The sequence below is a fragment of the Panthera leo genome, chromosome A1 (genome assembly GCF_018350215.1).
Source record: "Panthera leo isolate Ple1 chromosome A1, P.leo_Ple1_pat1.1, whole genome shotgun sequence".
Classification (NCBI taxonomy): Eukaryota; Metazoa; Chordata; class Mammalia; order Carnivora; family Felidae; genus Panthera; species Panthera leo.
The window spans coordinates 207,300,837-207,325,882 of record NC_056679.1 but is presented as its reverse complement, the minus strand read 5'-3'; the positions used below and the strand labels follow the sequence as shown (position 1 = coordinate 207,325,882).

The 25,046-nt window shown below is 37.4% G+C and overlaps 1 protein-coding gene across 3 annotated transcripts in view; it reads right to left on the bottom strand.

Annotated features, from left to right (window-relative positions):
- The window catches only part of FYB1 (FYN binding protein 1), a 162,093-nt gene extending 142,802 nt beyond the window's left edge, over window positions 1-19,291 (bottom strand). Inside the window, exon 1 of one of the 3 annotated variants that reach the window (XM_042951553.1) lies at window positions 19,181-19,291. Coding sequence is in view for 2 of the 3 variants with exons in the window: in XM_042951544.1 (XP_042807478.1) it covers window positions 16,141-16,143 (3 nt within the window). In the remaining variant the exon portion in view is untranslated. Of the gene's footprint in view, window positions 1-16,140; window positions 16,260-19,180 lie in introns of those variants that run through there. The other 2 variants (XM_042951544.1, XM_042951564.1) reach the window with 2 other exon arrangements.
- Window positions 19,292-25,046: the final 5,755 nt, after the last annotated feature.

Below are 25,046 nucleotides of genomic sequence, written 5' to 3'. Positions count from 1 at the left end.
TGTTAAGTGTTAAAATTAAAAGCAAGCAGATGATTTGGGTCCTTGGATCTCACCTCGGAAATGACATGGTCCACCAATCACTCTATCTGGGGTGAAAGGGCAGGTGAGATATTGTCTGGTCACCACTGAGGTAATCTCTGTGCAAACCTCTTGGGTGAATTTCATGCTGTGGGGGTTGGAAAGTTGCTAGACAAACCTTATAAAATGACATGGAGTTCTGATTTTAGGGTACTTGCAAACAAAAATGAACAAAAATGGTGGACATAAGACAAGGGACCTAGAGGGGAGCCTGGGTGGTGCAGTCGGTTAAGCGGCCGACTTCAGCCAGGTCACGATCTCGCGGTCCGTGACTTCGAGCCCCGCGTCGGGCTCTGGGCTGATGGCTCGGAGCCTGGAGCCTGTTTCCAATTCTGTGTCTCCCTCTCTCTCTGCCCCTCCCCCGTTCATGCTCTGTCTCTCTCTGTCCCAAAAATAAATAAAAAACGTTAAAAAAAAAAAAAAAAAAGACAAGGGACCTAGAGTAAATGCATAATGACCACTCTTGATACATAAAAATATTTTATCCTGAAACCACCTTAATAAGGAAACTAAGTAGTAACAGCTTTAAGATAGAATCATGTGATTTGGAAGTGTTCCATTTCACAACTTAATGGTCAAAAGGATTAGTCATCCTTTCGATGGAGGAGTTTCAAATGACGATTTATAGCTATCTTTGAAGAAGTTTATATTAGGAAATATTTTACATGCCTAGTAGATGAATATATCTTGCTCAAACTTTGAATGATCCACTGTTTAAAATTTTGTCCTAACACATGGAAAAACTCACAAAAATTTGCTCATTGTTTTCAAGAGTAATTCTTGAGAGAATTAGAATTTGTTCCTAAAGGAATTGCTTAATCAAAGCATGGAAGTCTGAAAAACACATGTTTCTGGGCATGTTCATTTTACCTCTATCACCACTTTAAGGGAAAAATTAAATTACATGACAGTAACACAGCAATAACAAAAATAAAGTAAGGAATGCTTTCATCCTCAGTGACCAATTGGCTCACCAGGTTAGACAGTTTTACTGTGAGATGACTTCTTTCTCTGTATGAGCTGCTCTCTTCACCTTGGCCAGACTATGCCCTGACCTGAAGAGCCATCCTGGGAACATGTAGGTTACTTGAGGAGGCAGGGAAATCTCTACAGTGGGACAGTAGACTGAACTGTATAGACTGAACTCTATACAGAGAAATGCTAAAAAGGAAAGCTGGATACTATACACTAGTCCTTTCTGTTTTTATTTTTTGATACTGAAAGAATGGCAATTTGAATCATAACTGGAATTTTTAAAGAACTTAATAAATTTGTAAACTTTACTTAGGAAAATTATTTGGGTAAGGACATCAATAAACATTGTGAAAAAGAGGACCCAGGATGGAAGGAATGGGGAGATTAACCCTATTTGATATTAGAATATATTGTGAAATAATAATTGTGAATGTATGATAATAGAAAAATGAAATATTGATGGCTCAAAAGAGACCCATAATGCATGATAACCTAAAAATAAAAAAAATAGGGAAAGAAAATATTAAATAGATATTATTTTAACTTCACCTTTACTTTCTTCCATGAGTCAGAGTAAGTTTCCAATGGACCATAGAGTTAAGAAGGAAAATCAGCAGAGGATAGACTATAGTATTTATCCAAAATGGTGTTGGTTTTTAAAGAAATTATAACAGAGAAAACCAATTTATATAAAGGTGGGAAGCCTGCCATGCAACTACAAACAGCAAAATACAATGGAAAACAAAATGTGTAAAATATTTATATAAATGGGATCCAAATTTAACATATTCTAAACTAAGAATCTACATGTATGAATAGCACATCAATTGGTATCAATTGATAAGACCCCCTGCCCCCACAAATCCTATGTGAGAGGAAATTCAAGTAGTAACCTAATGTAACTGAAAGTGTTCAACAATAAAGGAAATTTATTTAAAATGGTTCCTTAAAATTGCTTTATTTATTAAATAATCAATCTGAGAAAATTAAAAATCCCATTCTGTCAGCATATATATCCATAAAGTAAGAAAAGGAAAAAAACTTGGAGTGCTTGGATGGCTCAGTTAGTTGAGTGCCCAACTCTTGATTTTCGCTCAGGTCATGATCCCAGGGTCGTGGAATTGAGCCCTGTGTGGGGCCCTGTGCTGAACGCAGAGCCTGATTAAGATTTTCTCTCCCTCTTTCTCTGTCCCTCTTCCCTGCTCACGCTCTCTCCTTTTCCCTACTTATGCTCTCTCTCTAAAGCAAAGAAAAAAAAAAAAGAAAAGAAAAAGCTTAATTTCCTTGATCACCTTTAGGGCTTTAAGGAAATCATTCAAAGTAAGAGAACAACTATCAGTTAGATGTATGAAAATATTTGTTGCAATTTCTCTAATTGGAAAAATCCTGGCAGCAACCAAAATATTTAAGTAGATTATGATACCTTAACTGCATGGAATGTGTTACAATCATTAAAAGCATAATGAACAGCATTTGGTAATGTGGAAGAATGCTCATGAATAAACTGAGTTAAAAAAATGCTATGATAGTTAAGGACAAATACATACTTATAGATAAAGACTTAATGGTCATATAAGAGAAATCACTGTGACTGTGGATTGTTTCTCTTTTCAAATTTCCTTTATGTATTTATTTATTTATTTATTCTAAGAACAAGTTTTTAATGGTTTATTTTGAGAGAGAGAGAGTGTGTGTGTGTGCAGGGGAGAGGCAGAGAGAGAGGGAGACACAGAATCTGAAGCAGGTTCCAGGGTCTGAGCTGTCAGCACAGAGCTTGATTCAGGGCTCAAACCCACAAACCACAAGACAATGACCTGAGCCAAAATCAGATGCTTAACTGATTGAGCCACCCAGGCACCCCTTCAAATTTCCTTTAATATATTTGGAATGACACATGCAAAAAGAAAAAAAGTTCATTGTGCACAAAAAAATTGGTAAGGAAGCAGAAATCAAGCAGTATCAATTCACCCTGATTTTTTTTAAAGGTCAAAGATATCTCTTAAGGTAAAAGCACATAGAATCAATTTAGCACACTTAAATAATAATCTGGTACTGACTTAGTAAGAGTCACATAGAGAGTTACAGGTAGACTCACACTAAATTTATGAAACAGTAGGTTCCTACTGCACCCTACCTCTAGACCAGTGTAGTGCCTTTTTTCTTTTTGGACCCTAGAGAGTCAGGTAAATGGAATAGTTTAGGCATAGGCTCTAGAGCTATCTTAGTTTTACCACTTAATTTGCTGTTGCTAATTCTTTAACCTCTCTCTCTCTCTTTTGGTTTCCAGATTCGTAAGATGGAGTAAAAGCAATATATCTCTCACAATTTTAAGAATTTAGTAAATTGATATTTTTAAAAACAACAATGTCTGGAATATAGGAAGCATCTAGTTAAATGTCAACTATTGTTATTATATTCCTTATTCCTCAAATGCAAAGTATGAAAAATGATTTGAACCTTGATGCAGCTCAGGACTGTGCTATAATAAAAGATAGAAACAATCCATTTTTCTATTCCTAAAGACTTTTTACAACCCAAATAATCTAGTCTACTAATATATTCTTTGAGATTCCATGAAAAGAGTTTGTAATGGGACCAAGTAAGGTATTTCTATAAAATTAGGAAACTGCTTATAAAATTTGCAGTGCAAGAAAGTGAACTCATGGAAACTCCATGAAGTAGATGTTTTAAAGATACCTCTCAAATATTAGTACGGATACTTCTTTTTACTTTTTAAAGAACCAAAATCTAGTTTTATTTCCATGAAATAAAAATGTTCATGAACATTGCCAAAGCCCGCCTGGAGAGCCTGGAACCTTCCCTACTCTTCAGAGACTGCCAATAACTCATTGTGAACCCATGGGAGATAGCAGTGACAAAATCCAAGTGAAAACTGCATGAGCTGAAGTTGGCTTATGTTTTCTAAACTAAGAATTCTGTGTGTTACAGTTACAATCTCTGTGTTTTCCATAACTAAACAGATATAGATTGGCCTGGATATTCTCATTTCTATCAAGAGTGAGAATTTGGTTTTAAACTGTGTAGTTACTTATTAAGTGAGATGGATGGTTTTGCCTTAATCAGATTAGACTCTTAAGAAATTATGAATCCAGTAGCAAATATGAGGCTTCAGGTATGCAAGACAGCATGATGAAATGCAAATTAATTGGAGAGAAGATACACTTGAATATCAAAGGTGCTTGATGAGAATTTCAAGGCACGGACAAGAAAAATGCTGAAGGCAAAACACTGGCAAATCAAGGGTGATGAAGAGTGGGGAGGGAGTGAAAAGTGAGAGCTTTCTCTCAAGTACAGATATGAGATGCCTCATACTCTGTCTAGTTATATGTCTAGAAAAATATTTCCTAAAATGGTAACAGTGGTTCTCATCACATGGTAGGATTTTTACTTTCTCTACATTCTCCTATATATATATTTTTTTAATTCTCATCATCATGCATCTCATATTTACAAGAGAGGAAAATGATGAAGATAGTTACATCTAGAGGGAAAAGGGTTTTGTGTTGATATAGAGTGATACATGGAGGATGCAAAAGTGCACTGGCCAAAAAGTATGTAGAGTGGAGTATTATGTTAAAGTTTCCAGCTCTGTTTGTTCAGTCTGTCTGACACTTAAACTTTCCACCTTACTTTTTATTATGAAACATTATAAGCATATCCAAAAGTTGAACTTGAAAGTGAACATCAATATACTTAACCTAGATGCTTTAATTGTTATTATTTTGCTATTCTTCGCTTTGTCACATCCATTCACCTTTGGTTTTTGATGCATTTTAGAGTAAGTTGCAGAATTCAATACCCTATTTGATACCAAATTTTTAACAACCTCCCCCACCCCTATACCCACATACAACTCAAGACTGGTTCAGAAACCCCTGGTAGGCTGTTACGCATTTAAATCGGATCTTTTTCTTAAACCTGGACACTGTTTCCAATCCAAACATGTCCAAAATCAGCTGCCTACCCAGAAGGCAAGGCTTACCAAACCTTATCATGACTCTTTCTATATCTAAAACTATGTAATTTATTCCACTCATAGAATATTAAAGCCAGAAAGGGAAACCATCTAATCTGGAGTTGCCACTGGCAGTGTTTCCAGGAACCAAGCAGGTAACATAAAAAGTGGGTAACTCATGTAAAAAATCAAGTGGATCTCATAATGGAGACTGACCAAGCCTCAGTGTGGGAAGGCAGCAAGGAGAAACAAAGCTACCCAGAGTGCATGTGAAAACAGAATTTTCAGTTGGGGCAAGGCTTCCAGCCTCAGCCTACTGGTTCCAAGAGCCCTTTATCATTTTTCATGAGGGCAGAACACTTAAACATACAAATTTACTAGAATAATTAAAGTAGTATACTGTTAAATAGAATCCTTCTCTAAAAGTATTTATAAATGCAGTATCCATAGCTGTTCAGTTCAATACAGACCTTAACAATGGAACCAGTAATGTAGATATTACAAATGCAAAGATGTGCTATGTTTCTAATTCTTGCAAATTACTTGCCCAAGAAAGCAATATTCTCTCACCTCTGGATTGACTGCCTGTCTGTAATGAACCCTTAAAGAAGAGAAAAACCAGTGTTTTCACTGATCAAAGAAAGAGTAGTTGTAGCATCACTTCTTAAGAATGTTCTGACAGATTTTTCCTTCCTTCCTTCCTTCCTTCTTTCCTCCCTCCCTCCCTCTCTTTCTTTTTTCTTTCTTTCTTTCTTTCTTTCTTTCTTTCTTTCTTTCTTTCTTTCTTTCTTTCTTTCTTTCTTTCTTTTCCATGTCTGTGGCTTACAAATTAAATAGGAGGATTTACCACATGGAAGGGAAGAACAGTGAGAAAATAGGGATGTAGAAGAGTCAAGACATATAGAAGTTATATCTGAGTTTTCTTGTCTAATTAATCATGAAGACATGGTTATTCTGGCTACTTTCTAGAATTTCCTCCCTCCATGCCCCTCTTATCAAATTCAATCAATGTTTGCTTAAGTTGGTTAATTTTTACATCTATTGAGAATTGAAACCATCTAAGCTCTGCATACTCAGTAGCCACAGGTGGACTTTGCTTAGAAATCTGAAGTTACAATCTTCTCTTTGTTTGCCTGATAATTAACAACAGATAGTTTGGAAATTCCCCTGCTCATCCACACCCTAGGTAACTAATTTAAACAGTATGTATCTAAGCCCTATTGTGTTGGAGTGGCTGTGTTCTGCTATTAAAAAAACTCCACCCAGCCCTGAAATGCTGTCTCATGCAGTTGTGGGTACAAGTGATAAAATTAGTTTCTTTCTGGTGAATGTCCTCTGGTGATAAACTCAACTTAACTACTTGTCTTTCAAAGTTGTAGTGATAAAATTGCTGGTGGTTCTTTGGATGATGTTTATACATTCACACCTCAAAATGTATTTACTCAAGTTAAACCTCCCACGTATCTACCTTATTAAAATGTTTTCACCATATTTCACACAAATTCTTTCAGCTAAATATCTGTCATAGATCAAATTCAGCAGATGTTTATTTCAGTTCCACTTCTTTTGACCTCTGCCAGGATTTACATAAGGGTTGAATTTATTGTTGGCTTATCAGTTTATGAAGCTCAAATTTGACTATAGAAAAATGATTCTGAGCTCTGGTTTTATAATTCCACTAGCTGATGTTAAAAACCATATGGTAAAATTCTAAAACATTTTAATGAAAGAAGTTAATTTTTATTGAATCAATATTTTTAAAGAGGATATAACATTTTTGGGAGAAAGTGGGCCTTCTAAAGCAAAGTTTCCAATATGAAAAAAAAAAAAAAGAAACATTCTATAACTGCTTTTTAAAAAAATTTTCCTTCTCAAAACACTTACTTTGACAAGTTTATTTTGAAGGTGCTTTGCATGTTTTACTTACAAAATAAATAATTCAGAGAAATTTTGCGTGGCTTTTGTTGTGTGACAGGCATTATTCTGAAGATATTCCTACATCAGCCTATGTAATCCTTACAACAACCCTAGTAATAGGTATAGTTATTCATCCCGTTTTTCACAGAGGGAGAAACTGAGGCATACAGAGGGTAAATTGTTCAAAGTCACATAGCTGAAAATGGGCAACACTGAGATTCAAACCCAGGAAAGTCCACTTCCAGATGAGATTGATTTTCAACTTTTTCACTAGAAGTTTACCCACTTCCATGTAGAATTCCTGAAATACTGGGTAAGACTTGGCATCAGTGATCATTAAAATGGGTGAGTGGGACACGAATAATGCAAAATTGAACTAGATATTTGAATCATTTGCGGGAATTTATTTATTTATTTGAAATCTTAATTTATGTATTTTTTTTTAATTTTTTTTTTCAACGTTTTTTTTTTTTATTTATTTTTGGGACAGAGAGAGACAGAGCATGAACGGGGGAGGGGCAGAGAGAGAGGGAGACACAGAACCGGAAACAGGCCCCAGGCTCCGAGCCATCAGCCCAGAGCCCGACGCGGGGCTCGAACCCACGGACCGCGAGATCGTGACCTGGCCGAAGTCGGACGCTTAACCGACTGCGCCACCCAGGCGCCCCTAATTTATGTATTTTGAGAGAGAGAGCACGTGTGTGAGCAGGGGAGGGGCAGAGAGAGAGGGAGAGAGAATCCCAAGCAGCCTTCTCACTGTCAGCACAGAGCCCCACTCTGGGCTCAATCCCACCACTGTGAGATCAGGACCTGAGCCAAAATCAAGAGACAGATGCTCAAACAACTGAAGCACTCAGGTACCCCATCATTTGGGGGAATTTAAAAGATAAAAGAACCTGAGCCCTGCCTGAGCTGAATCAGAATCTTTTGGCGAATGGCTCATGCAATTGTATGAAGTTTAACAGGCAATTGCAATGTGCAGTCAGGCTGAGAATCACTGGTTCAAACCTCTTTAGCTAAGTCTTAGTGCAGGAGATCTCAAACTTTTTTATGCATCAGAATCACCTGGAGGGCTTGGAACACACAAGTGGCTGGGTCCCACTCCTAGAACTTACTTAGTCAGTCTTGGGTAGAGCCCAAGAATTCCTATTACGTTCCCAGGCGATGTTGATGTTGCTGGTTTAGGGAGCATACTTTGAGAGCTGCTGTCTTAATAGGTTGGGATAGGAGTAAAAGGGAGAAGTGGAGCCCTGAAGACACTGAACTAATTCTCCCACTAGCTCATCAACCCTGGTGATGACATATTTCTTCCACTTTGTTGATTTACCCAATGTCACTGATCAAGGATGAAGGGAGAGAGGGAGAAAGAAAGATATGAAGCTAAAGGGAAGTGAGGGAAAAGAGAAAGAGAAGAAGAATTAAGTTCTGGTCAATAAATTAAAGTTTTGTGGCTCTCTCACTGACCTAACCTCATGTCAGTGATAGGTAGAATATAAAATGAGAAAATTTAAAGATAAACATTTCTATATCAGAAACATAAGGCTGTGAGTGAGACTAGTGGGCAGGTAAATTGGGCTGTCAGTTCAGGTTATGAAGACATTTGTTACTTCAGCCCTATAGGGTAACCTGAAAGCCAGAGCTAGGGTCACTCTTTGAAACCAAGGGCAAGGACAGATATGCTTTTTTTTTTTTTTTTTTTTTTTTTTTTTTAGTTATCCAAGCTTTATATAAGGAGACCAGATGACCTGCCACTAAGAATTGCCTTAGGATAGAGCAGCAGTTTTCAACTGGGGGTGATTTTAATAGAGTAATAAATCATGGTGGGGGCATTTTGTAATACCTGGAAATACTTTGTATATTGCCACAATGAGGGGGCAAGGGTACTACTGACATCCAGTAGGAAGAGGGCAGAGATGCTATTAAATATGCCACAATTCACAAAAGTGCTGATTTGAGAAACCCTGGGGTAGACACAGTCCCAGAACAGGAACTGGGACAAGATGCCAGGTGACTTAGTAATGAATATTCCCAATATTACTGTGAACCTGATCACACGCCAGTCGATATAGACCTGGCTCTGGGCTGGAGTCCTCAAGAAGAAGTAGTGGAGAGAAGCACAACACTAGGGAAGGCAGTTCGGATGAAAAAAACTAACCAACTGAGAAAACCTTTTCAAAATGGGTCTACAACACAAAATTCCAAAACATGGGAAGAAAAATATTAATAAGAAATAAAACCCTAACAAAAGCAACAATTAAAATATGAAGATTTAATCTATTCAATTAAAATAGTAAAGCAATCTGAAAATGACTTTGCAAATTCACAAATAATTAGGAAACAAATATATGAATAACACCCATAGGAGAATATAAGAATATTTGAAACAAATTAGGTAGATATTAAGTGAAAACAATTAATTCAAAGTTGGAAATGAAAACTTAATCATGGAAACAAAAATTCAGTATATGGGATAAAACATGAATTTGGCATAAATAGGGTGAAAAACTACCCTGGTTTGTCTGAGCCTTAGAAATTTCCGGGGCATAAGACTTTAGTGCTAAAACTGGGAAAGCACTGGGCAAGCTGAGAAAATTGGTCATCCTGGACACAGGTGAAGAAAAACTTAGTGGATTGAAAGATGAAGTTGATAAACTGACTTAGAATTCATCACACAGAGACACAGAGATAAAAAATTTGGAGGATAGCATGGGACTTTTATCTAATAGAGATTCTAAACAAAAACAAAAACAAAAACACCCAAAAAACCCAACCAACCAACAAACAAAAACTAGGAAGGACAAAATGATAGAGTAATTGTTTTGAGGAAATAATAGCCAAGAATTTTGCAGAATTGAAAAAAGTTATTAGGCTTTAATTCAGGCAACTACAGCCTGTGGGCCAAATTTAGCCTGCCACCTGTTTTTATAAATAAAGTTTTATTGGAACACAGTCATACCCATTTGTTTATGTATTGTCTGTGGATACTTTCAGACTACAGTGGTAGAGCTGAATAGTTGTGAGAGAGACCGTAAGGCTGCAAAGCCTAAACTATTTACTATTTGGTTCTTTATATAAAAATATTGTAGGCTCCTCATTAAATCAATATGCTGAGTACCAAGCAGGATAAATAAAAATAAATTCACATCTCTATGAAGTGTAGTAAAGCTGCAGAACATAAAGATAAACATCTTAAAGGGAATGACAGAATCTCACCTACAGAGAATGACAGATTTTACAGCACAATTATACCAACAATAACAAAAGTCGGAAGCCAATGGAATAAGTCTTTAAACTGCTGAAAGGGGGGTGCCTGTGTGGCTCAGTTGGTTAAGTGTGATTTCAGCTCAGGTCATGATAAGGTTTGTGAGACGAAGCCCTCCATCTGCTGTCAGTGCAGAGCCTGCTTGGGATTCTTTCTTTCTCCCTCTTTCTCTGCCCCTCCCCTACTCTCTCTCTCATGCTCCCACTTTCCCTCACTCTCTCTCTCTCTCTCTCTCTTTCAAAAATAAATACACACTTAAAAAAATAAAGTTCTGAGGGAAAGTAACTATCAATTTAGAATATTTATACACAGGTAATCTATCACTTAAGAATGAAGTAAAAATGAAGATGTTTTCAGTCACACAAAGAGCAATATACATTGTAGTATATAATATTCTTCTTCCAAGTGGGTCCCCATCTCTACTATTACCCTGAATGCATGATGATTATACATCCCTACATGTCTGTCCTTTCAGCTGAGATATGTGTGACTTATTTTGGTCAATTAAGTGTGAGTGAAAATGACACACATCTCTTCCAAGAAGAAGTTTTAAGAAGTAGGAATAGGATTGGAGGATTGTGTTCAATGAGTAATCACACTATTTTTAGGTTCCTGTTGTGTTGGGGAGAATAATGGAAATCCTCAATAACTGTAGAAATTGTTAGATAGTAGGCAAGAGTGTATATATTAGGGTAAAAGGATATATGAATCCACAGCAGATGAGTAAGACGTAAGACACAAACTTGGAACTTTATGAGACATATTGACCAGTATGACAGAATCGGGAGCCTAGAAGTGGAGTCACTATATACGGCAAATGGACATATGGCCAAGGAGGCATTAGAAAGTGGTAGGAGAAAAGAACAGACTAAAATAAATAGTACTAAATTGGTTACCCACAAGGGAATATATTAGATGACTACTTCACATCACAAGTATAAATAAAATCTTGATGATTAAAGCGAAAAGGGAGAGGTTAGGAAATAGCTTTACTATTTGGGAGTGGGGAATAACTTCTTTAAAAGGACATCAAAACCAGAAATGATAAATGACTTATTTTTAAATTTGTTAGCATTAAGATGTAAAACTTCTCTATAAAAAAGAGACAACAAAAAATAAAGAAAAAAGAAGCCATGGGACATAAAATTCACAATGCACACAATTGACCCATGATTAGCGCCTAGAAATGGGTAAAGATTTTTGATAAATCAACATGAAAAGACGATCTATGAGAAAATGGACAAACCATGTGAAGAGGACAAACCATGTGAATAGTCAATAAACTTAGGAAAACATGTTTCATCTTAGTAATAATCAGGAAAATTAAATCAACAATGAAATGGGGTTTTACATATAACAAATTCTCAGAGCTCTATCAGTAAGCCTGACAAACTGATATTGGGGATGATATGGATTTATTAAATCCATCAATCCTTAAAGTAGGCTCCACGCCCAGCATGGAGCCCAATGAGGGGCTCGAACTCAAGATCCTGAGATCATGACTTGGGCTGAGATCAAGAGTCAGGTGCTTACCCAACTGAGTCACCCAGGCACCCCAGGGTGAGATGTAAATTGTTACAATGACTTTGGAGAACCATTTGCTATGACATTCAATAACCCTGAAGGTGCCCATTCCCTTTATGTACAAACATACTCATTCTAGTATCATTTGAAATTGAAAATAATGACAACAAATTAAATGTTGAGAGTCTACATGAATGAATTGCAATATAACTACATAGCAAGTAAATAATTTGAACCAGACCTGCATGTGACCAAATGGATACATCTTGAAGACATACCAGTGAGAAAAAAGCATACACAGAAATCATAAGCAAATGAAACCAAGCAAAACAGTTCTATATATTATTTTATAGATACAGGCAGATGAAATAAAAACATAAAAACATGGCAGCAGGTGAGATGCTGCTTTCAGAGCAGTGTCCCTCTACTGTTGGAGGGAGGGACATGGAACTGGGAAGGAGAAAAAGAGAGATTCCACTTTGTCTTTTTCATTTTTTTTGAAAAGATGGCAAAATGGCAATATTATGGCAGAATGGTAATATGCATGAGATCTGGGTGGTATGTGAGAATTTGTTATATGATTTGTTTCATAACATACCATAATATTTTATTTTACGTTTTTCGTGCCATAATATTTTAAAAATGAATGACATGAGAGGACAGAGAGGGCAGATGGGATGCAACTTGGAAAATTGGGGAAGTGATACTGAAGTTACCAAATCAAGAGCTGGAGTCCCACACCCGCTTGCCTTAAGAACAAGGCTGCAACATATTTAATGTATGCTAAAATGTGCTCCAAGAAGTGACTCTCATTTCCTCCTATGGGTCTTGATGTGTGGATGAGAAAGATCCTTTAGGATTTGAACTCTCATCCTTGACTTAAAACTTGCTTATCATAGCACAGGATTTTTTTTTTTTTTTTTTTTTAACACACCAAGCTAGATTTTGCTGGTGTGTCTCCTTTTGCAGAAGAAGAGGATACAAGCCAGGTAGTGGAGTTGGGGAAAAACATGTAGAGGTGAATGGATTTCCGTTTGGGGGGTATCAGCATATTATTCAGGCCCCTCCGGCTTATGCAATAAGAAAAAGAATCACATTGTACTTGAAAGGTGAGGGTTGGAACCCTAGCTCTTAAAGGGATCCTTCTAGCTCACTTTTTATGTTCTCTGATTTCCCTGGGACACCAGCTCTCAACTGGGCTTTCACTAAAGCCATCCAAATTATCTGAAGGCCCCTAAACCTGTTTCCTTCAGAAACCCTACACTATTTATTCTCTAACTTGGCTGCATTCAAATTAGAGCCAATTTTAAAGGATGAGGGAGAAAGTCAATATTTAAGCCCAAGCATAGTCAAGGCTGCCTGCAGAGTACGAATGTCACTTCAGAAGTAGCCCTCTTCTCAAAATGTAAACCAGACAATGGCACTCACTCCTTTGCTTAGGGGTCACCAATGACTGCTGGGGTGAACAACCTAAGATCGAATCCCTGGGCTGATGCCTCTTCCTTAAAACCATCTCTTGCCACTCTTCTCTTGATTATCCTCTAGCCATTCTGGCATTTTTGCCAATCCAAGCTGTCCCCTGTCTCACATCTTCTGCACCTGCCATTTCTACTGCTTGAAGTGGTTCTGACTGCCTCGTTTCCTGTGTCCTGCTCATTCTTACTGTTTGGTGCAGCAGTTCTCAACCCTCACTGGGCCCCACCTCCCGCCTCAAGGTTTTGATTTCACTGGTCTTGTTTGGCACCTTGGGAATGGGTATGACTTGTAACTGCTCAAGTGATTCTAATGTGCAGCCAGAGTTGAGACCCAGCGCTTTGGTTTAAATCTCACTTTATCAGGGATCAGAGCCCTAAAGAGGATGTCTCCTTTCTATCTTCTATCTCAGCTCCTATTTACCTCCTTCAGAAGTCACTACCAGGTATTTCATGTGTTTACTTTGATTAACTTTGATCTATCTCTTCTACCAAACTGTGGTTCTCCAAGTGCCTGGGTCAGCAGCAGTATCTGAAAACTTATTAGAAATGCAAAATGTTAGGCCCTGTCCCTTACCGTCCGGGTGATTCAGATGCGTGCTAAAGTTTGAGATCCACTGCCCTGAGTGGAAGCTCTAGGAAGCTGGGACCCCACTTGTGTTGTTCACCCCGCATTCTGATCCAGCCAAACCCCAGCCTGGAGTAGAGGCTCAACAAATCTTTGTTGAAAGGTTGTGTGGGTGATAGCACATTTCTTTTGTCAGTAGCTCACATGTCAACTGAAAGTTGAATGAAAGGAGCAAAACAAGCAAACACACAAACAGAAACTGCAAAACCGATTATTACTCCATTTCTTAAACTTCCAAATGTATTCATAAAAGATTTTTTTCCTCACCCACCATCAACATACAAAAATTTCTGCATTAGATATCTGTCCCACCTTTTTCATCCAGAAAATTAAGCAAATTGAAATGTACCTAAAATTACTTGTCATAAAGATGAGTTTACCCTATTTTTTTCATTTTCACCATGAGGTGAGATAATTTGTCTAAGTTATCAAGTCAATTTCCACAGGGGCAGCTGTTGAGAATTAGAATTCTGTTGCCATGTCCTTCCACTTTTAAAATGTGGAATCACGTACTAAAGAACATGGGCCAACTCTATGCCTTTCTTGAGTAGTGATGTGTATAAATGAATATATTGCCTATATTACCATGAAGAAAGAAAAATAAGAAACAATCTAAATGTCTAACTATATGGAAATGATTAAATCATGGAAAAATGATTCATCATTAAAAATGATAGCATAACTCAGATATTATTCAAGATATTTTAAATAAAAAAGCAGGCAAGGAAATGGCTTATAAAGTATGATAGCACTTATAGAAAATCATATTTATAAAACATATTTTAAAATGATGAAATTCTAAAGGATTTGTATTTACTTCACAATGATCACCCCCAGGTGTTGAAACCACAGAAAACATATATTGTTTCATTTCTGCAGATCTATATTTCTAAGAAATTTTCTTTAACACTATGTGTTACTTCTGTAATAGGGAGACAGTAAACCCCTAAGAAAACATTGCTTATATATTGCACCAAATACACACTATCCAGTTAAACTTTTTTTTTTTTTTTTTTTTGGTGTTATTCATCTTGTTTCCCCTGAAAAAAATCTAAATACCTCGGTAAATATCACTTATTTTGGGAAAGGCTATCAGTAATTAAGGTCAAGCATTCTTCTAAGAATCTGAAACCTAAAGGCCCAGTTGGGAACACTACAAGAACTTGTAAGTGCCATCTTGACAGGTGACTGCTTTCCTCTAAGAGTGTGGCTGCAGGTAGGATCCGTGTGCCACCATTTCCTCCATGGCTGCTCATTCGTCCCTTCTATGAGTCCATAACTCTGACCCCGTCTCTTCTCCTCCATGGCAAAGTTACTATCTCTCACCTCTGTAGTTCCCCATTCTGGCTTGAGAGTTTCCAGACTTATAAACACATCCCATGAACCCTTTGCCCTCTCTATCTCAATGCCTGCAGGGCATTCCCTTCCCCAACTGAGTAGCTGCAGGAGTCATTGTCTCAATCCCCCTCTTTTCACCACGGGTTGGCAAAGGAAGCAACCCTCTCCCTTATGAGAGAAGGGATAACTCCGTCTCTAATCTTCTGGGAACTGGGGAGTGGTGGAAGGGGCGTATGGGATAGAAAGTTAGCTCTCCTCTAGACTCTGGGAGCATAAGAACACTACATGTATGAGAACACAGGCCATTTTTACAGAGAAAAAATAGGAAACTGCGTAGCACAATACCAACACTGCAGTTCAGCTACATCACGGGTTAAGCTAGTTTTTATAGTACAGCTGGGAACCCAGTCACTATTTTAAATGTGCTCCAAATAATGAGCTTCAATTAACTTTGGGAACACAACCTGTCCCTAAGGTTTGGACTATTTGGGTTTTGTTTGCTTCTCTTAATTAAAATAACAAAATGCATTTTTAAACTAAAGAGCTCCTTTATAAAATCCACAGTGTGGTCAAAATGGCACTCATCGTCAGCAATATTGCCCAACATTTATCATTGGTGTTCTTTTCTGGGATCCAAAATGCTTATAATAGGAAACTTGCCTACATTACTGATTCTGGCACCTAACTTTCTTAAAGTGGCAAAGACAAAGAATGCAGCTTTTCTTTCCGTAAGTCATAGCCTTTCCTCTAGTCTGAAGGGTAGAGTCAGAAAGGGGAAATCCTGAAGCCACAGACACTCAACTGGTATAACACTCAGCAGTTTTATTTGCAAATGGAACAATGGGTCAAGCAAAAATCCCAAAGGCTTGGAGGACCTGGCTAAGAATCATCCCTACCCGTTTCTGCCCTAAGTAGAGAAGATGAGATGTCTGCCAGGAGACCAGGGAGAGTCATAAAATCTATTACTTACCATTTTATTGAAAAGAGTTGATATGCCTGACACACGGCGCCCCTGAAGATGCTGTAACTCGGACAGTGAATGTGCAAGTTAGCTTTGCAGAGTGCACTTCCTATTTTGAACTGTGTGGTCTGTCCAGCCTTCACACATTGATATGTAAGGTTTATTTGCATGTTATCTCAGCCCTCAGAATATTTGTATAACTGGCCAGGTTTATCAAGTTATTATACTTTAGTAATATGAGAACAGGTATTGGTGAAGTTCTGAAGTCCAAAAGATGACATGGAATTTTTAAAGAAGTGCCTGGATATTAACTTTTGTGTACACTATTAACCTGTTTAATATAGAATCTGTATTTGTGAATCTATCTATCTCTATCTATCTATCTATCTATCATCTATCATCTATCTATCAAAAAAGGACACAATCTAAAATGTTAACAGTGGTTGACTTAGGTCAGTTTTATTACAAATAATTCTTGTTTTGTACTTTGATGAATTTTTGACTTTTCTATTTTGAGTATATAGTACTTGTTGAAAACATAGCTATAATCTTAAGAGGAACAAAAGGAACATGATAATTTTAATCAACAATCCCAAATGTATTTAACTCTATCTTACCAATATTTAAATGGTAGAGCTATCTACCAGCTTCTCGGATGGCATTCATTAAAAATATAGCCATATGCCAACCTAGCTTCATTGTTAGGTTTTTTAGCAATTTTTATTAGCATCAGATGGCTTAATCCCTCATGCTGGTAAATTAGATACTTTTAAGGCATGGTGTTTGATGCTGAATCCCATCGATTATCTGTAATACCTATCTGAACACATTCTGCTACACACATTTATCACCTTTATTTTGAATATGCAGCCTGACTCTAAAACAATTTCAAGGGCAGAAGATCATCTTTGTTGCTTCTTGAAAAGGGAAAGCAACTTATTCCTTAATTTTGGGTTGCCAATTTCTAGATCTTTTTGTAAGTACCCTACCTTTTTGTAAGTACAGCATTTACCTAGTAGAGAGGCACATTTTTTTCACTTGATGCTAATACTGATTACCACCATGAGAACACAAATCCTTTATTTAAAAAGACGTTCCCTAGTATTTATTCTCTAAAATGGGAAATGCCTTTTCACACTCAAGATATGCTTAGAAATATGGATAGAATCATTGCCAGGACAAAGCATGAAGACAGAGCAGGGGGCAAGTTCCAGGGGTGGAAAAGAACCTGATACTGCCTTGAAACCTGCAGGTATTTTAAAGAGGGAGTGATCAGAACCTATGTGGGTAGGCAGGGATCTGAAATTGCAGTCAGTGGCACACAATAAATGCTCAATGACTAAAAGGAGGATCAAGGTAAGACAGGTATAGGAATGAGGCATGCTTTTAGATATAAAACATTTGTTGGCAGAAGGCCTTGAAACGGAGACATTCTTTAGCCTAACCAGAAAGCCTTTTATCTACTATGTGCTGAAACAGAGTTTTTTTTTTTTTCAGTGCAGGTACAGTGTAGGGTCTAAAGCAGTGGTTTTCAACCTGGTTGCCCATTAAAATCACCCGGAATGCTTTAAAAAATCCCAGTTTTCTGGCTTCACCCCAGACCATCAAATCAAAATCTCTAAGTTTGAGACACAGTCATCAGTATTTTTTAGTTTCCGGGAAATTCCATGGTGTAGGCAAGCCTGATCTCCAAAAGGACGAACAGATGACTCATGCCAGCAAGATGGTGAACAGCTCACCAGGCAAGCCTTGCAGACAGAAATGATCTTGATGTTCTGACATGGTTTACTACTAAGTTGAACAACATATTTTCACCATGCAGTACATAATAATTACGTATTCTTGGTCATTCCATGATTTTCCTCTCTGTACCAGTAAGTTGGACAAAATTGTATCATGAACAGAAATCTAGAAATTTCCCTTAACGATGTAGCAGACCGGACAAGTCTCTGATTAAGAGGACTTTGAATTTCAATTCATTCATTTGAATTCCATTTCAATTTGTACTTATTTCCAAACGATAATTAAGGTAAATTTTAGTTGTTATTGACATAAATTCAGCAGTCTGTCAAAAATATATGTTTAAGAGACGTAATTTGACTAAGAAAATAAAAGGTAAGGGCTGAAGCTCCCAACCATAACTCATAGTCCACCAAGGAGTTTTAATTTTTTTACTTAAAATATATTTCAAGTATCACATATGTGAGTATATTTCCTGTGAAGTGAATTAAGGACCGAAGGCCCTGAGCAGGAAGGTGAAACAGGAAATGCAATGAAGATGATGGACAATATAGAGATACCATCTAAAGAAGATAAAGTTCTATTTTCCTGGTATGGGCACTGCAATTATTTCTGCTAGTGAAGGGCAGAAGTAGCTCAGAGGATGCAAGTCGTTAGAATTCTCTAAATACTTAAGCATGCATTCTCTTTTCATAAATTTGCATTCTACAGGACAGTTTTTGTTCAGGCAATGGTAAAATGAGTCTGCCATTTTGGTATTCATTGAAGGTGATGGCTAGGGGGAGACAGTGAGGCCCAACAATGTGGGGTGGGTCACAGAAACCAGCTTCAGTTTTCTTTTTTTTTTTCAAATTTTTTTTTTTAACGTTTATTTATTTTTGAGACAGAGAGAGACAGAGCATGAGCAGGGGAGGGACAGAGAGAGAGGGAGACACAGAATCTGAAACAGGCTCCAGGCTCTGAACTGTCAGTACAGAGCCCGACGAGGGGCTTGAACTCACGGACCGTGAGATCGTGACCTGAGCCGAAGTCGGAGGCTTAACTGACTGAGCCACCCAGGCGCCCCACCAGCTTCAGTTTTCAAAGTCAATTTACAAGATGATGGAGGGAAATAGCACTCACAAATTTAGCTAACACTACTTACTGATTATTATTTAAAAGCATTGTCAGTGTTGTCTCTATCAGTTTCTAAAAGGAGCATTGTCAAAATGGTTAGCGGAGAGGGTTACAATTGCTTACACTCTTACACAATTTCAGCTTTATAACCTGAATGGCTAACATTTTAGAGAAGAAACAAATGATTACTTACTTTATGTGCTCAACACGAACATGCCAGGACAAGAGCCTGAGATAGGAGAACAGAGGGATGTTGAATCTCACCTCTTCCAGGAAGCCTTCTCTTCTGCATACTCACTCTTCTCCCTCTTTTTCTGGCCTCCCGCAGACTGCACCACAAAATGAAGCTCAAAATGGATATGTTTGCCTTTTATGGTTCTCCCATTGTATCGGCTGCATTAAGTTTGGCTCCCTAATTAAATTTCAAACTCCTCCAGTGCGAATTGATTTGCATACTTCCTTCCATCATCCTGAGATCCTAAGGCAACTTGGATTTTTCTAAACCTGTTTTTTGGGTTCATGGGTTCCTTTCAGAATCCGATAAAAGCAGTATACAGTATGCACACTAATTCTGCATGTGTACAGCCTCCCCTGAAACCCATTGCCTAAGAGAAGCTGTAGGAAAACTCAGGGCCAAAATATCATCAGACACTAGGAGATGGTCGCTACATGAGTGCTCTGTGATGATGAAATTAAAGCACAGAAAAGCTAAGTGACCCATCGAGTTTCCAAACTGGGAAACTGGTCAGCTAAAAAACTTCATTACTTTGTAAACTTGTCTCTTTCGAACAGCATGCATTTGAGCTTGCCAGCAAAGAACAACTCAAACTCACAAAATAGATTCATAGAAATTCAAGGAAATTCTAGTCCCCCTGTTTGGCTAGATATGGAACAGCCAAGTGGAAAATAGCAGGAAGAAAGTGGGATAAGAACAGGCATGTTTAACAAGGGTGTGCAGGAGGAAATGGGCAGTTCCTTGATTTGGCTTATTTCTCTTTCACTTTTTGTTTTGAGAACAAAATGCATTTTCACTCTTGTACTTTATATTTTTGATGAAAACAGGCTTTAACCCATTCAGAACATTAATGCTCTGGAAGAAGTAACTAATCAGCTTTAGTAAAAAAATGAACTTATTCTTCAACAGAAAAGGAGTTCCCACTATATTTCAACAGGATGAGTAAATTGTATTTAAATTCAAGAAGAGCAGGAAAGAATTTTCTTTACAACTTAAACCCAACCCCAGACAAACGTTTACTGATCTCTAAGACAACTACTGAAACAGGACAATGGAGAAATAATCTAAGCTTTATTTAAGGGGTGTTTTATCAAACCAACTAACTTGGAAAGCAAAGAGACAAAGAATAAAGTTTATAGAATTCTATGTTATATATTAATTTACTTATGATTTCCTTTTGCTATTTTGGCTATAATTTTTATCTTACACTTTCTTGGGCTCTGGGGGCTCATAAGGCTCTTCAGGGTCTGTTGAGTCTTGTTGTTTTCTATTCATGGCTCTTCCTATTCTCTTTTCATGGCTTCTCACCTCTTCAGTCCTTATATAGTCTTCTCGGGGTGGAATCTAAGTTGTAATCCTATTATCTCACTAGGTCTCCAAGACAAAGAAATTCAACTGACATCATCAAATTGCACACTCTCGTTGGGTCGATCATTGGGCTTGATCATTTGTTAGTAATAATTTGAACTTTAATGAATGAAACAAAGGTCATACATGAAAAAATTGATCTATTTCTCCTTTTGTCCTTTCTCATTCTTTCATTCATTCATTCATTCCAGTTTCCTTCCCCATTATTAGCATAGGCCAGAAAAGTTGGAAAATGAACAGATGTGCCTTGGGATTTCACAGACTCAGAAAAGATGACAAAGGGGAAAATAAATCTCTTTGCTATTCCTTGAGTTTGTATTATTTCCCGCTGTCAGTTGATTGCAGGTATGAATATATGCACTCATTTTCCTAGTTTGTTGTCTGTTTAATTTTAAAATAGGAATATTTCCATTTTGGTATAGAATAAATATTGGTGAAGCTTTACATTCTTTTTTTTCTTTTTTAAAATACCTTATTTAACAAATTAGTATTTGCCAGGCAAGAAGACTACCTAAATACAAAATTATCTGTCCTAATATAAAATTAGTCAGACCTGGGTGTAACCTAGTGACAATTTTTCTTTTGATCAGAGGAATATAAATGCTTCAGTTTTAAATTCTATAGTATCATTTGGAAATTAATACTACTGTTTAGTAATGTTATAAGGAGGACTTAAGAGTATCTATAATGTAGCTATGAAACAAATTTATTAGAACATAATTTGTGAAATGATTCAATGTCATCCTGACCACCTTCTTCTTTTTCTTTTTTAATCCCTTGTAGGCTGATGGACTCTATTAGGCTAGGTTAAAAAATATCACTGATCAATAAATTCTGGGAAAACTATATATCCAGAAAGCAAAAGAATGAAGCTGGAACCTTACCTTATACCATATAAAAAGTTAACTCAAAATGGATCAAAGACCTAAACATAAAACCATAAGGTCCTAGAAGAATAATAAACATAAAACCATAGGGTCCTAGAACAATAAAGAACAATATGCTGGAAGATATTCACTAAGTGAAATAGATGCAAAAGAACAAATGTTCTGATTCCACCTCTATAAGGAGCCTGAAATAGTCAAATTCAGAGACAAAGGATAACAGTGGTTATCAGGGCAGAGAAGGAAGGGAATGGAGAATTACTGTTTACTAGGTGCAGAATTTCAGTGTGGTATGATGAAAAATTCTGCAGATGGATAGTGGTGGTGTTTGCACAACAATGTAAATATACTTAACACCACTGAACTGTACATTTAAAAATGGTTAAAATGATAACTTTTATGTTGTGTATTATGTCACAATAAAAAAAAATAACTCCTCTAAAAAAAAAAAATCACCGAGCCCACTAATTATTTAGAGGCAAGTACTAAGCCATTCTGCCATAAAACCTTATTCTTAGTTTTCAGATTTAATCTTGGCTTTTTAAATATCATAAGTTAGAGTCACAGTCAGAAGGATTTGTATTAGAGTCACAGTCAGAAGGATTTGTATCAATAGCCTTGCATGATAACAATAGCAACAGCTACTGTTTATTGTTTGTCTATAATGGGCAAAGGTCATTATATGCATTACCTCAATAAATTAACCCAAAAATCCTATGAAGGGAATATTATCACCCCTGGGCATATCTTGGGTTTGGAGGTTTAGTAACTTGTCTCTTGTTAAAAAGCCACACCACTCCCTTCTCTTGAACCATTTCCCTGCTCTTAGCATGGCAGTGGGTAATGAGCATGAGGTGTGGATGGAGAGGTTGGGGGGCTGGGGATGAGCGGAGAGATAGATGTTTGTGAATTCATTATATATGTGTGCCTGTGTGTGACTAAGAGAGAATACTTTCATTTCCTTTAAAATAAACCTAAGGGGAGCCATTCAAAGGGCCCTGGGGAGACAGTGGTGTAAGGCCAGGGTAAGGATGTTGACCCACACCTCAAACACTTATTAGTTGGCAGGTATATGTTGCTGCCTACCAGGTGATCAGTAGAATGAATAAGCTACCTGAATTTTGAGTATAAAAAGGGATAAGTGTAAAAACGTAGTGATTCTCTGAAGCTTCTTTTCCCATTGGGCCCAAGGGAATATGAGTGCCCATCCAGTCCTCTTGATAATGGCTGGAGTTCAAGGTAATAATCAGAATGTATGGCCTGAGCTTCAGAGGGCTGTTTCCCCCGTGTTCCTTTCCTTGAATTTGTGGTGTGCTCCCTCAGTAAACACGTGGGGGTGGGGATATACCATGCTCCGTCTGCCTGAATCAGGTGATACTATGCCCCATCCGTGTGCCTGGACCAAGCTCTGCCTTTCCTTCTCAGGAGTCTGCTTTCTCACAATCACAATCCAGGCTGAGCCAAGTAAGGCCTGCCTGGCTGCCTGAGGTCCCTATCTCTCCCAGTTTCTGGTGATTCTTCCCCAGTTAAGTCTAGAGACTTTCTTCTAGGAGCTGATGCCTATTGGGTAGTTTCTGGTGTCTCAATGGTGCACCCTGCTGGAAATGCTTTACCAGATAAGTCACTTTTGAAGGGAAGCTGGAGGATCTCAGGATCTACAGGGAACCTGCTCTCCCCCGCCCCCAACCATTTCCAATAGAAGGGGCTCTGATAAATCATTAAGCTGACCCTAGGGAGTCTGGTTGGGGCTCAGCTCATTTGTTGTTTGACATTTATAATTCACAAGAGTGCAAGGAATTCTCAGTAGTTACTATGATAATTCCACTTAATCCAGATTCTCTGCAGCAGAAATCCTCTCAACAGTGAATTATCTAACAGCTGAGTTCAGTATTTGCATGCGTTTTACAAATCCTAATTCTTTCTGATTCACCTAGATTCTGGGGATAGGGAACAGGAATTCTTTTGAGCTCCCATGGCTATTTTCATATTCTTTAAAAAAAATTTTTTTAATTTAATTTTTTAAAAAGTTTATTTATTTATCGAGAGAAAGAGAGAGCACAAGCAGAGGAGGGACACTGAGAGAGGAAGAGACAGAGAATCCAAAGCCGGCTCTGCGCTGTCAGTGTGGAGCCCTATGTAGGGCTCAAATCCGCATGCTGTGAGATCTTGACCTGAGCCAAAATCAACAGTCTGATGCTTAACTGACTGAGACACCCAGGCACCCTATTTTCGTATTCTCGTGGGCCTGGAACTTCTATTTTTAGAGCTCTATCTCCATATCACACCAGCATATTAAAATGCGTCCCATATCCCAATAACCTTTTTTCTTAGTGGTTTAAAAATTTTTTTCAAAAATCATTTTTAAAAGTTTTGGTTTTGAAATTATTTGCAAATAAATAATTTATTTACCATGATCTTTCAGTAAGTATGTGCATTCTGAATTTGTGCAAAGCGAGAAAAACTAACAAATTTATTTATAAATGCTGGAAATGTTTATGAACAATAACAATGGAGTTGACATGATCATATTATTTATGTTTATTAAATATTTATAAACTTTGATTTTACTTTTTACTTTGTATTTTGAGTATTTTTTTATTTTTTTAGGAGAGGGAGTATGTCAGACTTTTTCAAAAGCTCTGAGGCCTTAAGGACCACACTATATAATGGATAAAATCGTAAAGCCAGTTCCCTTAATCACTTTCTTACGTGGGCAGCCTTACCTTATACAATTCATAAGGTTAGGTATTAAGTTGGGCCATATGAAATTGCTGGGTGTTTGTTTTTTGTGGGTTTTGTTTTGGTAAAATAAAGTAAAATGGCTGAACAAGAGGCAATTTCACATGATGTCGCTTAATTGTTTTTGGTAACAAAAACAATACACTTCTTCCCTCAGAAACCTAAACTGGAGAGCTAAAACTAACAGTAGCAGAGTGCTATGCCTGCAGGAATTACTCAGTAAGTTATTTGCTGAGTGAATGCACGTAGATACCAATCAATGACCCAACAAGAAGCAACTACGTACACCAGAGTGAAATTGCATGTTACGAACTTAGGGTAATGGAACTGGTGGAACATATTAATCATACAAAGTCCTTTGGCAATTACTTTAAAAACCAACACTCTCTTTTTAATTTAATTTTGTTTTGTTAGCAAGAGATTGGCATTGCCTGTGGGAGAAAGCAGTTCAGGCATAGTTCACTGCTGACTCCTCATCCAGGAATGAAAAATGGAAACATCATAGGAGTTTAAGGAGGAAAAGAAGCATTGTGGATCTGAGAGGAGATTTCAGAGGCCAATAATATGTTCATGTTGCTTTTCATTTGGCAGTAAGAACTATCTCCAGGGGCAGGATCCTTAATTGGAAAGTCCTGGTGGTTTTACTTTCCTATGATCCCAGGGAAGCCAATAGCTTTATTTATTTGTCTTTTGGCTGGCAAGCCTAGAGAAAGCAAAGAATTATCAAATCTTAATGATTAATAAGACTTCAACTTTGGGTCCATCCATCTATCCATCCATCCATTTATTTATCCCATTATCTGTTGTTACCATTAAGTGCCAGATACCGTCTA